General features: G+C 40.2%; 1 protein-coding gene across 1 annotated transcript in view; it reads left to right on the top strand.

The window, feature by feature from the left end:
• Positions 1-18,384, top strand: part of PARD3B (par-3 family cell polarity regulator beta) — a 398,218-nt gene that overhangs the window by 316,266 nt on the left and 63,568 nt on the right. The window contains exon 20 of the mRNA XM_032694000.1: positions 505-801. Within this exon, the coding sequence (XP_032549891.1) occupies positions 505-801 (297 nt within the window). The remainder of the gene's footprint in view (positions 1-504; positions 802-18,384) is intronic.

Raw genomic sequence — 18,384 nt, 5'->3', positions numbered from 1 at the left:
AAAAATTAAAATCTTCAGTAAATTAATTGTGGTCCTTTGATTTGAGACAACTATGCCATCTCTCCATTTGCGTTCACATTTAATCCACTTTTCACAGTTAATGTGTTTAGGAGAAGCTAGGTGGGTCAAGTAACTAAGGGGCACTAACAATTTTACTGGCTAATTTAGATAAAAAGTTTCAGGATTGGGTTAGGTATATTCAACTGCAAAGTGAAAGGTAGGTGTAGAATTAAACCTGTCTGTGTTCATGCACACACACTTGTGAAAAGCCATGCTATATTCAGCATTAATTTTTCTATCAGAATGATGACCAACCTTGATTACAAAGGTGATTGCCAGAGATAAAGAACAAAATTGCTGTGTGCAGCATTTTATCTGGCATCAGTTTCACAGTATACTGAAAGCTCTAAACAGTTGGGTTCAGGGTTGGTGTTTCAAATTTGTGTGATGGTTGCTGTTGAAGCAGATCCAACTATATATTTGTTCTTTACTTTTCATTGTTAGGATTGGTGCAAAACATCAAGAGTTACGGCAAAAGCAACTGAGAGGTCTGAGTGATTATTCTACTGGTCCTGGAGGACTTGACATTGATGACGATGAGGTGGATCCAAATTATGCCAGAGTAAACCACTTCCGAGAGGCTTATCCATCAGCAAGCATCTACAGGCCATCATCACCAGCAGTAGCAGAAACCTTTGTATATCCACGTGATTCTCCTTCAGCACCAATGGAGAGGGAACATTTGGAAGGACTATATGCAAAAATAAACAAGCAGCACTACCCACAGATTTCTGGTGACAGGTAATATTGCCACTTGGCATTACATAAAATGATAGGTTAGTGGGGGAGGGAGCCTGGGCCTTGGCAGGGGGCAGAGGAGTTCAGACATGGGACTGTTCAGATGCCCCAAACCCCTGTATGTACTGACTAGAAAGCCATGGATTTTCTCTTAACCAAAACCATGATTTGCTGCAGCAGTAACCCCAGAGCATCTGAGCAAGGCAGCAGTCAAACAGAAATCATTAAAGAAAAGTCCATATTTCACAAACAGAATGAGTGAACTGACTCCAGTCCAATTCCTGCACTGCTGAGAGAGTGTTTTTTCCTCTTTCAATTGGGAAAAGTTCTTACCCTGCAGCAAAAATAATCTCAGTTTTCAAGATCCCCGTCGATCCTGCTGATCATCAAGTGTCTATTAGTAACAGGTGTTGTATGATAGTATTATATATTGCATATGTTTATGGCTTAGTTTTCCCCAGCTGTGTGATATTACACACTTTCAATTAGTTTGGGGAGAGGACTGGAAATCATGGCATTTTTATGCGGGCTGTGAAGTGTGGCTTCACAAGACTGATTGCCTTTCATGGCCTTTCCAATAACTAAGTGGTAAGGAAAGAACAATTTTTAATCCTTACTGTCAAGCTTCCAGCATTAAAGAAAGATGGTCAAGCTTTTTCCTGGGTTAAAAGGAAAACAGAAATTCCTTTGAGTTGATGATGTACCCACCATTATGATGATTTTAAAATTGGTTGCTTCTGGAATTTGGGGCTAAAAGAACATGAGACTTCATTACTATTATGGCATTAATATATCAATGTTGGCTTTTTCAAACCGACATATGAATGTGTGGGCAAGATATACAAGTGTATGTGAAAAGAAGAGCTGACAGAGGACAGACATGGGGGACTTAAGGAACTGTGCATGCTTTGAGTTCATATTACAGTGTGTAGTGTCTCCCTATAGCCTCAATCTGTGCTATGTAATACCACACTCATTAATTTTGGAGAAATATGTCAGCACAGATATAGGAGTGTTTCCAGTTTGTGGCGTCACAGTACTTTAAAAACGTCTACTGAGTCATTGTTATAAATAGTAATAAAACATTTCTGACATAAATCTAAGTTTGTAGTAGGGAATGGGCCAAGTACCTCTCTTTTTCACCTAAATCCAGTATGGTAGAGTTCTTTCCAAACATAATGACAGTGCTTTTTTCTTTCTTCCATGTTATTAACTCTTCCCCTACTGCATGAAGTAAGAGGTAGTGATCCTAGCTTTTTGCCAGCTAGCACGTTTCTCTTCCTAGAAAAGTCTTGAGGTGATTGTCACTGCAGTCACACAGAAGTTGTAGTAAAGGGATCAGAAACTGAGTTTGTACTAACTCAATAAACCAAGATCTGAGAATTCCCAGCGGGTGGGAGTCTAAATTCAGGTTTGTTTATCTTTCAAATATAAATACGTACAGTTGTAACTCTGCTGGAGTAAGACATTGTTATAAAAGTTGTTTCATAATTTCAGTTTAACAGAACTTTGTGGCTTTACATTTAAAAAATATCATCAGTTTTGAAGTGTAGCCTATAGATTGTCTTTCCATGCAACAAAAAGAGATGCTCAGTCCTTCATTCTGGCCTCTTTTACTTGATCGATTTTATTGTGGTTTTGATTACACTGAATGAACTCTTGATTTGCTATTGGGGTCCCAAACAAGTTTGGATTTGGTGTTGGGATCCTGGATTTCGGTGTGAATTTAGCTGTAATTGCATGATAACGTGATAACTCAGTGAAAAACTAAAATGAAAACATCTTACAGACAAGAAAAGTTACCTCATAGCTGAGCTCATGATCAGAATCATGCTGAGAGGCTGTTCCATCTGTGTTGATTCTGTACTGAAAGACCAACAGCCCCCAACAACTTTGCTTTGTTGAATTTCTCAGGCTTGTAGAGGCTGTTTAACCAGATCAGGAAAAAAATAGGGAATGTGGAATTCTTATTAGGCTGCCTTTGTTCTTTTTTTAAATCTTTATTTTCTTTGTCTGAGACAAAATGGTGTTGTTATTCACCAGCAGAAATGTGCCAAACATGAATAATTCTATGTGAATTTATGCAGTGGGTCGTGAGGTCTCAGCCAACAGTTGTTGAATAAAGTGGCAACTTCAGGCAAGGAAATCTTTCTGTGCTAGAGAGAGATTATTGAAAGGAGAAAGAGATGTGGAAAGAAAAATCCCTGGATAACATGGTAATTAAAAAAAAACCCTGCTTTTAAGGGTCAGTTATGAAAACTACCTTGTCTGCCTCAAAATGATGGGAAAGGGCAAGAATGGACGCTTATAAGCCAAACCATAGTTATTTTGTGTTTGTAGGGCTGAACATTTATCAACATATTTGTCATGTAAACGCTTATGCTTTGGTCTTACTAACGCGTGCATGCCTTCTCTCAAAGTTTTGCTATTAATTTTACTTTAGATGGATGGCTTTTTCTTCCACCCTTGACTCTCAAGTTGTAATATAGTGCGTGGAGACTTGATCAGTGACTAAAGTAAATGGGGCTAGGGGTAGAAGGGGGATTTGAACACAGAATCAATTACTTTTTTTTGGTCTGAGAATTCCAGTTATGTGCCATTATGATAGAGAATTAAAACTCATCATTTGAAACAAGACATTAATTTTTATTTTATATTATTTTTGCAGGCTAATGTATTAGCATAATTAATGCCTTTTAGAAGTCAGAGGCTATTTGTAAATATGAAGCTCAGTGGTCAGAGAAGAGCTGTTCACGGTTTGCATGCACTTACTTCCCCTTTTCTCATCACCAGAATCCATCAAGTGTTCCTGGTTCATTCTTCACAGTAAATTCACAGTTTAAACTGAGAATGTCCCTCCCTATGCAGAAAAGCAATAGGTTGCACATGTATGAAGTCTGTTGCTGTAATCATTATGAAGTATGTTTGCTGCCTCCAGCACTGCTCCTCAGGGCACACAGAGACCTGCTTCACGTTGCTGTTCATGTACTAACATCCCCTTTACTTCCACTTACATCTGGCATCTCAGGGGCTTTTTGCTTTGTGTTTTTGGGGGGGTTTGCTTTGTGTCTTATTTGCAACTGTTGTGTAACGTTCTTCTGCACTGCTTCACAATTGTTGATTTTCATTCCAACGATGACTATATTCAGTGAAATAGAAGTAATTTTTTGTGTATATTTTGCTGAAAGCTTTGGAATTCTTAGCTAAGAGAGGTGCTATATAAATGTAAATTGTCCTTATTAATGAATATAACGAAAGCATTAGCATGATCAGTGTATTCTGTGAATGTTAAGTTGGAGTGGAAAAAAAATTAGCTGGCAAAATCACACATTTCTTTGTAAATCAAGCATTTTTCTGTTTATTTCTAATTAGCCACAATTTTCTGTAATGCAAATGGCATCCCTAAGGATGGTGCAGCCTGCACAGCCACCTTGTGCAGCTGGGGAACTCGCAGGGTCTTTGCCTGAGACGCTGTACGTTTCCCAGCCTGTGGCAGAGGCTGTGTGATCTGTGGCCCATATGTTCCTGAAGTGGGTGGCAAGTCACATCTCTGAGTTTAGTCATCAAGGCTGTGCCATGACAGTGCTAAGTTGCACCATGGCAGAGCCTAGGTGTCAGACCAAAGCTAAAAGAGCAGATGCACAACACTATTATCACTTAAATGTCAGGCATGTCACACAGTGCAACCCTTTCTCACATTTCAAATAAACAATTTCCTCTTTTTTCCTCCTGTGAAGATGGTGCTGTCAAGTATATCCAAACACTCCGAGTACATCTCTGGAAAGGTTCTAGAGACTTTGCTCAACTTATTTTCTCAGCCCAGAACTATGAAACACTGAAAGTCTGATGCCAAATTCATTGCCAAGTATGATTCTTCATTTATTTATGTATCTTATCTTGGGGAATTTCAAAGTGCTGGTCTAAAAAAGAAGAATACATTTTTCCTTTGTTTAGGAAGAATAGATTCAGAGCTGTATCTTGCTGCAGTTTTAAAAAAATTACTAATAAAAAACCGGCACTGTTTTATTACGTAGGAGTAAAGTCCACAGCCCCAGTCTGATCCAGCTTTTTTTTTGTTTTTGGAGATTCTGTGTTGGGTCCCACTGTGCAAGATCTTAATTTCTACTCTGTTAATTAATTAATTGAAAAATGGATCTTCTTTCCTGGGTGAAAGTTTCCTTCTGGCAACTTGCACTCTTTCAGAATGCTCAGTCTAGCAGCATACCAAGTTGAAAATGGGAAAACGAAACCCATATCTCTGTGCAACCCTAACTATATCCATCACATCCCGCCCTCAGAGCTGGCCAGAGTCAAGAGTGAGAGGGGCATGACTGAGCAGTCTGCCTCTCCCTCAAAAGGGTAAAATTGCTGTGCGTGTCTGAGGAATCAAATGGCAAACGTAAGCTATGTGTAAGCCTGAGAGGAGAGTAAAAAGGGTCTGGAGTTTTGAAATTTAGCAAAGGGAGCGCTTTTTAGTGAAAGACTAAATCCTTGTCTTTTAGGCAGGTGTAGGCTATTCCCATCCTGCTCAATCCAAGACCATAGGAATTCAGAGCTGCACAGGAAAAGATTTGTTCAAAAAGGGCAAACTAGGGTTACCCAGTTTGTTATGTTACTTGGCTCTATATATCTCATAAGCCAGAACCTGAAGTTTTCTTGTTCTCAGTTCAGAGTACCGTGGGCATCGCTCATTGTGCAGCCATTTACAACACCTTTTGTCACTGACTAGCATGAAAGCAATGCACTGCTGTAGGAATGGATGGTCCTTTACTCAGGAATTATTCTTTAAGATGGATATCATGGAGGCAAGGTGGAAATTGAATAAGGCTGTGTAATGCCTACGTGCCCTTTGCCACTGTCCCTTGCATTACTGTGGAAAGAGAATTATGGCCATGCATTGGCCTATTTTGATTTACAAAGTGTGACAAGTACAAGCAAGGTGTGTACTCTCTCCTGCTGTACAACCTCTTCCACTCAGTGTCCTAAAATCATCTATGCTGTTTCTGTGTCCTATACTACTCTACATCCCTGAAACTCTCCTTTGATTCCTCTGGAATTTATTCTTTCTGAAACATACCACAGGGCCTTCTGAACCTCTGGCTGCATTCTGGTCACTGTTCCCCATAATGTTAAAACCAGAAACTTAATGTTTGGCCACTAGTTCCACAGGAGTGTAGATTGTGCTGTTTGGAGCTACACTTGTACTGTGTTTTTTTTATCCTAATTCTACCAGCAATTTTCTTCCTCAGAAAGGATAAATGGGTGCTGCATACTCCCTGCTAACTAGGGGTAACACTGAGTAACTGGACCACCTGGGACATGTTTAAACTAGCCTTGGGATTATTTCCCACCTATGTTGGGGGAAAAAAAAATTTCCTGATAGCATTCAAGCAAAACTACTTTACAGTTAGAGTTCACTGTGCTACTTCCCAGGAACCCCTCATCCAGATCTTCTAACTTTGGGACCTGAGCCCTATCATTTCACTTCTCATGGAAACCCCAAATTTCATGGAACTCAGATGACCCTGAGCACTTTGGAGCATGTCTAAGCAGAAGGAAGTTGTCAAACTGCTGCTGCTGCCATGTAATGTGTGCATGCTTGTTCGAGGCCATGCATTCTTCAGCAGAAATAAATTCTGTCAGGAATAGTCACAAATCTGCCTGCATGCATCCTGCCTGCAAGGGTTTGCATTTGGATCACCTCACTTATTGACAGATGTGTAAAATTTTATATACTGCACTCCCACAACTCCCTTGTGACTGTCCTGCTGCAGATGCTGGTGTGCCTGAGTTTTGGCAGCTGTGTTAAGCATTCAGGTTTGTCTTGGGTTTTTTCCCCTCCAGCCCTGTCTCTTCTTATGTGATATATTACTGTATGGAATTATTTTACGTTAATTCTGCATATTTATTGGTAATGTCCTATTCTTTCAGCCGTTTGGATACAAATGCAAAAGATAGGTCCCTGGAGAGAAAGCCAGGTCTGTTACTGGAAGATGAGACCATACCAGAGAATACAGAGGGAAATGCAGATGGTGTTGTCAGCCTCTTAAATGTACAAATAAAGACAAAATGAGATCGTCCATGCAGCTGGAATGAAATCATATGGCCTTGCATGTGTTCCTGCCATAGAGTGTTTCCTAGTGTGAGCAAGAAATGCTAAATTCTGTCTTATGCAGGATGTTGTTTGACCAAAACCTCATACTTGCTTTTTTAACCAGCAGCAGAATGTGTATTAATTTTTCTCTGCAGAATGTTTTTTTTAACAAAACACCATTTAATTTTAAATGCTAATACATGTGTGTGGTTAATTAAGAAGCCAGAATTGACTATAAGGCTGGTAAACTCCAAGAAAGAGAGAGGAATATCATTACACTTCTGCTCATAGATAGCTATTTGTGAACCAGCTGATAATGTGCAAAATTAAAATTTCGTAAGTGGCATTTTAGATGAATGGTTAATGGCTGAAGATTAATTAAACTGAGTTGTTCAAAAGAGAAGCTGTTAAAATCTTGTTTATAGGCCACTCACTTCCATACTGAAAGTGCAAACCCTAATAGCATTTGGTATTTCCATTTAGTAGGTAAGCAATATAACTGCATGCTTTTCTTGAACAAAGAGGTCTACTTTAGTGGATACACAGGATGGATGGATGGATGGATGTAGCATTGTGTACTGTATTTTCTTCTTCCTAGTTAACAGTTGTCTGGTAGCAGTACAGAAAGAGGCATGCATTTCCTCTGAGAATTTGGTAATCTTAAATAAAATTGCTAAATCTTATTTTAATTAAAGTGTAAAGGATATGATTAAGTCTGATGTGGTTCTGTTTTCCCACTACTCTCCAGTAGTCTGTTCTACTTCATACACTTTAGGATTTTCAAAATAGCCAACTTTTCATTGCTCCAGGTTGTCTTCTGTCAGAATGAGTCTCTTCGGCCCCATCATTAGCCTTGCTGAGTTGCTCTAGCTAAGAAAAAAAAAAGTAATATGTTTCAGTCAGGTTTATTCTGTACTGCAGTTCTGGTTAAATGATGAATGTGAACCTAATCCCATTTCCCTGACTGAAGAGAAACAAGCAGAAGGTCATTATGCTGCTCACAGTTGTGAGGCTTGTCCTTCCAGCAAGTCCTTTGCCAAGAAACTGTTTGTTTTTCTTTTGTTTTCCCTTTCGCTCATCCCAGTTCCCAATCTTTTTATTAACCATCTCCTGTTTTCTCCCCCAGCTTCTTGCCATTGTCATTTTGCCATATGATCTCCTAGCTTCTGGATACGTAAGTCATTCAGAGAAAACCCTGGTGACTTGGCCTTGTGCAGACTTTGCTGTGCAGCCCACTGTAAGACAAATCTATGTTGCTGATCTCAGGGAGCTCACACTCTTTCCAAATGACTTTTCAAAAAAATCCTCAGCTAAGGTTTTTTCTAGCTGCTGCTAGTTAAATGGTAGAAAGGGATTCTTTCATTGTAGAGATAATCTTGGTTTAGTAAAACCGACAAGAATATGAGGGCATGGGGTTTTGTTGTGCTAGACTTTTAAGTCTGTGAATATTATGAATCTCTGTTTTTTGGAGGTGGAAGATTTGGACATGAGGAGCACAGTCCAGTTCATGTGTATTAGCATCTGTATGTTTGGACTCCAGGTGATGGACATGAGCTCACAGCAAGTTCTGGTTTGACTTCTTATTTTGCTGAATAAATAATTTATCAAACTATTCTTAAAAAATAGTCAACGTTTAGTGGGACACAAAGAATCGTTTCCCTGAAGTCTGAAACTGTGGACAAAGGGTATAAGTTTGGAAGAGGAAGAAAAAAGGTTTATCACTGGACTGCTTCAAAATGCTAATTAGCTTCAGTTAAGAGTAATGATACCTGTCTAGTAAGGATGGAGAAATAACTCTTAGATGTAACAGGGAAAAAGGACATAGACTAACTGGAGCCATGAATGAGAATTTTTTTCAGCATCTTCACTTCAGTTTGAGGTTGTCTAAGGTCGGTGGGACCTGTGCTGGCAGGTTCCTCCGAGTTACAGTTAAAGCAATCCTCAGCCCTCTTCCTCATTAAAGCAGAGAGGAGCATAACAGAGTCCTAGGAATCTTCAGGCAGCATCCCACAACTTATCATATATTCTCAAAATACTCAGTTGGTTTTCTTAGATCACCAGGAAAACCGCTTAAAGCAGTTGAGAAGACTGCAGCACAGGGAACCATGGGGCACACCTCAGACCTACCTGCATTGCCAGGTTATGCTGCCACCAGGAACAATGCAGTGGCTCTGGTAGGGTTTTCCAGTATGACTGCTCATGTCCTGGTAAAGTAATTAGCTCTGTGTGGTACTCACACAGCTTTACTGTGTAGTGGAAAACTTGCAATGGAAACTGTTGTTATCTCTATACGTCCATAAGATGTAGGGAATTCTTACTATACACTGATTTTTCTGCAATCCCAGTTTACCTGGAGTTTACACTGAGAGATCTTTAAGATTTTACTCCTAATTCCAGCATAATAAGATATTAAAGGTCTAAGGGGGCCACAGATCTGACTTCAAAATGAGTCAGTGGGAACCTTCTCATGGAAGTTTCAAGCACCTAATAGCAGGATAAAACAACTGCTCCTAAAAATTATCCACAACCTTGTTCCCTGCCTGTGTCAAGAAGACAGGGGCAAAAAGTTACCCAAGCACTTAGTAGGGAGCATTGTTGACAGAAAGTAAAGGCAAAAGCATGAATTGGATCTTTTGGGTAGCAGAAAACTGTAAAAACTGATTGTGTTTGAAAAGCTGAAAATCACTCAATATTGTGCTAGCAAAAATATTGGGAGGACTGATGAGATGTGATGGAAATGGCTTAATAGGCAACAGGATGCTGAATAAAAAGAGAATAATTGTGATTATTGTCTGACAGCTGTGCAGAGTGTACCGTCGATGACAAACTCTAAAGCGTGCTATTTTTCAATCCATGATCACAAGTCCACTGGCACAGCCAGTAATCCAAGGGGTCACAGTAAGCCAAGAAATAGTTTATTGTTTCATCAGCTCAAGTCTTCTGATGTAGTTAAGTTGGTATATACTCTGAACCTCTGTGACTGTCCATAACATTCCCTTGAGGAGACCTGGCGTCTGGAGTACATCTGGAGTCCACGTGTACTGTGGCTAAGGAGCAGTTTCTCTGGCAGGTCATGCAGCAGCAGAGCATTTGTTGACATTGATCAAGGTATCGGTATCGATCTTGGGATGGTCTAAGAGAATTGTGACTGTTTTGTGGAGAGTGGTGTTAGATTCTTATAGAAAATGAAAGAAACAACTTGTCTTAAACTACATTGTGGTCTGCATCTTAGAGAAAGTGAGGTCTTTCATTAGGACAGAGGGACATGAGAAAATGATGTTGCTTCAGATAGCTATGCTGGTTCTCTCTTTTTATCACTAACTTGTCCTTGATGTCTGGAGACCATTTTTAGAAAGCAGTAGAGGGTGATTGCATGAAAGATTTTATTCTCTTCAGTTGCCTGCAAAACAGATAGCTTCGTTTTTTCTTTCCGCCAAACTGAAGCGGAGAAAACCAAAGAAATAGCTCGCGATAAAAGATATGCAAGAGGAGTGAGTGTGAGATATCTCTAGAAAGTGCTAAAATTGAAATAAATATAACATTCTTGTAGAGAAATAAATGTTCTCTTAATTTATTTTTCCCCTTATTGTTTCTCTCCAGTTTCCTACTTGTGTACCAGTAGGTCAGTGTGACAGTTTTGCAGCGTCACAGCCCTCTGTTGAACGTGCACTCTGGGGGGTTGTTAGCCCCTTCCCTCCAGTGACTTGGAAGCAGTAAGGAGAAACAAGAAAGGGACAACTAATGTTTTAAAATTTCAAACAACATCTTATCATTCAGTCTTTGACCTATATTTATGGTTTAATTCCTTCAATCACTTAATTTTAATCTTAAATAAAATTGTTCAGCATAATAGTATCTTAGGGGCATTTCTTCTCAAACCAGTACTAGCTAGAACATGTCCTTCTGCTGTGGAGTTTATCTGTTATAAACACTTCTGCCCTTAGGCTTAGATCCCTTCTTGGTCCTGGATATGGTTATTACCTTGTAAATGGGAATAAACCGTAAACGATCATTATGGTATTTACATAAATGCATGTAAAACAATTACTTTGAGACTGGCGTGTAAGTTTAAGCATGGAACATGTTTCTAATGCAAGTATTGTTCGTGGCCTGGCAATGGAAGAATAAGCAGCAGCAGTGCACCTTCAAGGAATGGAAGCATGTTCAAAATGCGATCCGTCTTGTGGCAAGGTGGGGAGAGGGCAGCTGTTTCCTATGCCTGAGTCACAATAATGCTCAATAATTGTCTGAAAGGATTGCTTTAATTGAGCACTTGTGTGCTGTAAGTGTGCTGCAAACCAGGGGACCTGGACTGCTTCTGCTCTGCTCTCGGATAATGACAGAGGAGGCCTTCTGTGGCTGCAGTCCCTGCTTTACATGTCAGCAGACACTTCCATAACATGGCAAGAGAGCGTGAGGTTGTGGAGGAGGATTGAGAAACAGCTTCAGAGCAATAAACCTGTTCCTAATTGTTATTGATTGGTAGTACACAAATGACAAGCAGTCTGTAGTCCTTCACCTGAATAAGGTATTTTTTTCTTTAACATCTTCTGTCCCTGATTGGGGGGGGGGGAGGGAACAAAAACAAACAAACCAAGAGGCAATTATTTTGTGCCTCTGTATACAACGGCAATGTTTAAGCAGCAGCTGCTTCAGAGAGGGGGAGAGTAAAGGGGACTGGGGGGAAGGGATTGATCTTTTCCTCCTTTTCTCTGTAAATACCACTGTCTGCATCAGTGGTGATGCTTTGACCTCCTTACTACAGAGCTTGAAAAGTCTCTTGCACTTAGTGACATGTTCAGGCTCCAAAACTGAATAGGCAGAAGTCTCATTCTCTTTCTTTGAAAGCTGCTACGAACAGATCATCAATCTAAACATGATAAGTGCTTGAGAATTCCTCCCAAAATTTAGACTCATTAGTCTGAGTACTGGTATTTTTTACATGTCTGTATGGCTCCTGGAATAACAGAATTCTTTCATACCTTTTTGCATTTATTCTGCACTCTGCCTGCTATCTCATTACTGTTAGCTGTGGCAAATATACCAGATGTCTGAGCAGCTTCATTGTTCTGTTGTTTTTCTTTTCAAGACCCTAGTGCATAGATAGATGTTAATTTCTCTTTTGTGTTAAAACTTGCCTCTGAGGAATAAGATTACCAGTGTTCAGACTTTGGCCAGTAGAGATATTGAGGTCTTATATCTTCTGAACTATTTGTCTCAGAGTTTCTACTAGCTCAGTGCATTTATAGTAGTCTGTTCTTCTGTAATGCCCATGGAACCTTAAATTAATGTCCATTGACTTTAGCAAAAGAATTTTAACATTTTTTAAAATGTTTTCTTTATTCCCAGGATTGAGCAATGATACACAAAGACACCTGCTCTTCCAAGTGGGTGGAAATTGAAAATTGTGCCAAGAAAAATACTGTTTCTCAGAAAAGATCAAAATATGCATTGCTTAAAGTGTTGCATAAACAAAATAGATTATGTAAGGTTCATGGGCCCTTGTTTGGGATGAGATCACTCACTCATGGGTCCATACCTTTTCTACTATCAGTACTTTTTACTTACATTTAAAAAGCCCTGCATGAACTACTGGTTTCCACACCGACTTTGAAAAAGATTGTTAGAAAGCTACAGGCACTGTATCAGCACAGCTCCCATCGGAGCCACTGTTGTGCTTGAGTAACACAGCAGTGGGTCCAGACCTTTAAGAAAACACGTTTCTTTAAAATGGGTCAGGAAACAACAGATTGATTTACAGGTAACAAACATGAACAACTAGGACCTGACATTTTTTTTAAAGTACAATTTGTATAGTTACATAAGCTAGAAATTGTAAATTTATGTTGCACTGTGTGAAAAGCAAATGATAGCATGTGGATTTGTGTCTGCTGCTCAGAAAGATGACTAATATGCAAGTCCTGTTTCCACCAAAGTAATTGGCAAAATCTCTGTTGATTGAGATGGGAAATCAGAATTGATTCGCCTGCCTGGTTCTCCCTGAAAGAATGAAGTGATATTTTCTTTTCTGTTTTATACTTATTAGTTTCACAGCCAGGTTACTGTAACTTGATCTTTTCTGTCATACTTCTCCATGACTGTTTTTGTTAACCACTTTTATTACCTTTTGGTCTGTTCTTCGCATCATGCTATTGACAAAATGAGTTTTACATTTTTTTTTACCCCGAAGTTTAGAGCACAGAATATGGAAAAGTCTGAAACATTAATTGGACTAGACTGCAGCATTTAAAGTAACCTATTCTATCGTCCATTTACCTCCCACATGAAATGAAAACTCTATTTTGATCTGAACTGTCACAGATAATTTCTGCACATAAAACACATCCAGAGACAGCTTTCAAATGGAGTTGTCACTTCTTATTTAGCAGGCTGGGGACTCTCTATTGTTGTCAAACCCTCTTTACAAAAGCATCACTAACACACCGATTTGCACAGTTGTATGTAAGAGGGGGAATGGTTGTACAGCTTCCATGAAACAAAAATTGTTTGTAGCTGCTGGAATCCTCTGCAGCCAAACTTACCCACTGCTTAAGAGAAAATTCCTTTCTTTTATATATACTATTTTTGAGCAGATCTTCATACTGTATGCTGGTGTGGGAAGGGGTTGTTTTTAGTGTAATGAGGTTTTAGTGGGAACGATGATTAACATTTAAAAGCTGGTAACCAACATTCTGTTATTTTCCTTGACCTGTATTGGACCAAACGTTTGGCTTTAATCTCCTCACACAAATTTCAAGAATTCTTAAGCAAGTGCAGTGGGAATATCTCTGAACTGTGAGTACAGAACTGCTGCCTCAGAGTATATCCCAGCCAAGATGCTAAGGCAGGGCTGTAGGGCACGTGTTTCCAGACTGCTATTCTGATGGTGGCCAGAGTGGCCATCTGGTGAGGCCGGCTGGAAGACCCAGCTATGGCATCACAGAAGAAGACAGCTTAAAAGTTCAGAACTACTATTCTTCAGACTTTATTTTTATAGCATTCAATCTGCCTTCAAACAGGATACATTTTCATAAAATAAACTTGCCTTCTGGCCTCGCTTGTATTCTTATAATGTTATGCTATTGGAATGTGCAGTTAAATAGTAGTGATGTGTGATTTTTATTTCATTTTCCTCACAAGGTCGGAAAATTGACCAGGATTAGGGGGTGAAGAATTTGGTTAGTGTGATAAGTTGTCTTTTATTGCTGTCTCCACAACTACTTATGGAGGATTAAACAGCAAAACACAAGCTGGCAGAATGCTCTTCTGACCTAATTCTGCACCACAGCACAGATAGGAGACTATCTGCTGATCTATCTGATAAGCATGACTTTGTCAAATCCAGATGTATGTTCAGGAGTGAAAGGAGTGAAACACAGATGAGGCCCAAGAGCTGGGGTCTTACATTTTCTCCAGCTGCCCGAATTCTTTAAGTGTCTTCACTGCTGCACATGGAGCTGGGGTGCAGGACTGGGAAGAGGGAGGGAAGCTGCCTGATGCAGTGTGGAATCTACAGAAAAACAAAACTAAAAGCTAAAACCTTAAACATTGCTGGTCAAAGCGAATTGCCTATTTTAAGGACTATATCGTCTGTAATGATGCAAGAGATAAAGACTGGAAATCACATCCTGATTTCTAAGCTGTATGGCAGAAGATTTGAGAGTTCTTTGTTCAATGTGTCTCAAACTCCTTCCTGGAGAGTGACATGATGGGGAGGGGGTTTCTCTGTCCCCACTTCTGCCTGTAAATGTAGTGTATTCATAAATCAATTTTAATGGCTATCCCCTGGGGAGTAGTGATTTAGATGGGGGGGAGGGAAGGGTAATTTTGTGCATTAATAGAGGATATACTTTAATGCAGAAAAATGAGTGAAAGAAAAATCTTATGGTCAGTGTCCTTAAGTTAGTGATAGAGCACATCCATGAGGTTTTAAACTTTGACATTTGCAGAAAAAATATAGCAGATGGAAGCGATCTTTCCTTCTGCCAAGTCTTGGTGGGCTGGTTTGCTTTCCTCTCTAGGTGAGACAAGTGTACAGAGCTGGACTGGATACAGCATACCCATCTATCTCCTGCTCCAAGAATGGAAGCTGTGAGCCACGTTTGTGCTTGGTTGGCAAGCTTATAAAGCTGAGGACTAGAGAAGTGAAGGGATGTTTATCTTACACTGTAATATCCTACAGTAGTAATTTTGTAGGCTGCAGTCTCACAGGTATTTTGCACTTTTTACAGTTACCTGACACGAAAAAAAAGCTTGATCCTGTTTGTCCAGTAGCTCTATCATGTGCTTAGTTCTTCTAAATAAAAAATGTATTCTGTCTGTAGTGACTTTAAACAGCATTGAGGCTCACAAACTCTGAAATTGTCTTTGCAGCCTGTGTAGGCATGTTACATTTGCCTCCTTCCAAGTGTCATTATCAGGCATCCTGCGGACCAGTATTGTTTCCATATTATCTTGTGCTCCCCCACCTGCTTTACTGTTTCCGTTGCTCTGCATGGGAACAGGACTGTCTTTTCATTACACATCTCTGCAGAGCCTATTGCAAGGAGAGTTGTATCTCTGGTGGAGATGCTGCAGTGGTGTTTTGTCTGCAGGTGTTCCTGAGGCAGTCTTAAAGATTGAAGGCCATCCCAAAATTATGGGGAGGCAAGAAAGATATCTGTCAGAACCTGGAGTGAGGCCATCCCAGCCTACATGGTTTAGTCTGGCCCTCACTACAGAATTTGAAAAGATCTGTACCTTCATGTATTTGTCTGACCTTTCAGAGACAGCATATGCCAGTTCTTCCCCTGTGGTCCAAACCAGCTAGCAAGTGACCTGCTTCAATCCAAAGGTGATGTGTTTAGGTTAATATTGGTGTGTCCTTCTGAGAGCGCAATACCATCCATAAAAACCCTAAGCTTCAGAGCTTGCTTTTCTGCAGGTCTGCCTTCAAAACATGAAGAAAATGTGTCCTGCAGCAATGCCAATTACTGACTCTTGAGAATATCTCTGAGCAGTCGTCACACCCTCATTTCAAAGGCAATATGTGGGGCCATTATCTGAGCAAATACAGTGCATGTCACTGAAAATCCATTGATGATGATGAATTCTGGTTACTGATGACTGCAGCCAGATACAGAATGGTGAGTAGAGGGTAAAACATTAGCCCTTAAGCTCTGTAAGTTGTTATCTGTAAACAGGTCAGGGTTTCGTAAGAGCTCAAGGGAAAAACAAAAAAAGAGAAAGAAAAGTGGGAGTCTCAGGGAAGAAGTGAGGAAATAAGGAGACAAGAAAAGAAGGAGTAACAACACTAAACAAAGCATTCTTGGGGGGAGGGGAAAAGCAGATTAAAAGATTTTAAAAGGAAAAAATTAAGGATTGAACAGTGACAGGAGCTTCTCTTTGCAGACTGGCAGAAAGATGTTTGTGTGTAGAAGAGTTAATTCAGGTTTGAAAAAGTCCAAGAGTTACAGAAAAAGTTAAATTGCTTGGTTACTTAGAAACCTTCAAGGAGAAACATACAGGAAAACTATGGAAAAAATACGCTGCTAGAAATATTCTTGATGTGCTGTTGGATGAGTGCATTTGTGTTTGAAAATGCTATCATGTCAGTATTGGTTTAGTGTCCTGAATGTCAATGTTAAAGGGGGTTAACTTGTATGAATCTGAAAGAGTTCAAGATTCTCTTTTTTTAAGTAACTTCTGCTCATGTGACACTCCTATATGCCGCCTTTCAGTAAAAAACATGGAATTCCAGAGATACGCCAAGGTTTGATAAAGTTACCCTTCACTAATAGAAATACCTTTTTTTGGAAATACAGGCAGTTTCAGCTCCCCTCATTTTCATCAACTGGTGTAAGCACAACATATTTTGTATACTTACAGTGGAATCTTAGCACTAGAAGCAGGACACATCTTAATTTGCAAAATAGGGATGGGTGATACTTCCCCTACCTGCTTCCCTGCTGGATAATACCAAATGAGTGATTATCCCTTGCCTGTGCCATCACTGACCACGGGAAGCGTAGCCAGCTCTCCTCCATAATGAGCAAATGCCCTGCAGTGGGTGCATTTGAGGAGCTGCAGCTGGGGTTCTGTGCTACCCTTGCTGCAGTGTTTCCATCCGCTGTTCCCAGCAGGGCTAGCAACAGGGACCTTGGCAAACATCCTCCCAACAGGGAATTTCGGGAATGATCTGAAGCTGCAGTATACATGTGCCCTAAGCATCAATGGTGGGTTCTTTTATTTATTCATCTTGTTCATGTTACCAAATAGAGGCAACAGAAGAAGGTATTTGTTTTCTTGGTCTTGACTCAGAATACCTTTGCCATTAACCACTCCGTCTGCCCAGTCTTTTCTGTAGCACTCGCTTGTCAGCTTTGACCAAGTTCCCCAGGGTGAGATTTCTTCTCATTTTATAATGAGGAACAGGATGTTCAGGTTTTTCTGTGTGTTGCCACCAAAACCAATGTTACGGCCAGACTCAGCAGCAACGATGGCAACACGCAATAATAACCATCCCACATGTGATTTAGATTAACTGCTCTTCTGTTTAGTTCATATAACGCTTCAACAATTGATCTGATTTGCTGTTTTTACATAATCCATCATTAATTCTTTGAGTTACAAAATTACATTTTTTAGTAGCAGATGGAGAGAGATGGGCTCCCCTACCTTCAGAATGGAACTTCACTTTCTGGCTGCAGCTATATCACTTTATTTATCTGGTTTTTGCTTTAAATGTAGTTTCCTTTTACAAGTATGAGGATTTTGGGGAGCAGTAATGCTTCTATTAGAAATGTTATCTTTAAGGCTGCTTTTAAGCATAGGGGGAACTGAGTAGTAGTCACTGGCTGCATACCTCTGGCTCTGGTGGTGAGGGGAGAGAGGAGTGGGTGTTTTGGCAGCATCCGCAGACTACCTCCTCCTCCATCTGAGGAAGCTGCTCTTGTGGCTGCCAGAGAAGCTTTTGGGCTCTTAGAGGACAGCCATCAGTGGTGGCAGCAACAGGAATAGAAGCCATAATCTCAGCACTCTTCTACTATGGGCAGTGCAGGAGAGCAAGTAGGAGCTTTGGGAAGTCAGAATTGTTTCCAGGGTTTGTGCAAAGGGACTAGAGGTAGAGAGTTGCACGAAGACAGGGGAGGCTGTCTCCTTTCCTTCCTTTCCATGCATGAGAGGTGCAGAAGCTCTGCACTCCCTCTTCCCCAATCTGTCAGTCCTTTGCTAATTGTCTTCCCTCACCTAAAACCTTCTGGTCCTTGCCTGCTCTCCTCCCTTTATCTCCCACAACCTATTGAAATATTCCCTGCCTCCCTCTGAACCTTGCTCTGCCATTGCTGAATTGCATTTTGCCACCCCACGAATGAGAACAAATTAAACTAGTTTATCTCAATCATTTGGGCAGCAAAATGCAATTTGCTTGTGTTGCTGCAGATCTTTGAGCCAACTCTGGTCTGGACACTTTTATCACTTCGCAATCTAATCTGCTGAATATCTCAGATCCTCTT

Source organism: Chiroxiphia lanceolata, chromosome 7 (assembly GCF_009829145.1).
Source record: "Chiroxiphia lanceolata isolate bChiLan1 chromosome 7, bChiLan1.pri, whole genome shotgun sequence".
Lineage (NCBI taxonomy): Eukaryota > Metazoa > Chordata > Aves > Passeriformes > Pipridae > Chiroxiphia > Chiroxiphia lanceolata.
The sequence above is the reverse complement of the archived record's forward strand: the minus strand, read 5'-3'. Positions and strand labels throughout refer to the sequence as shown.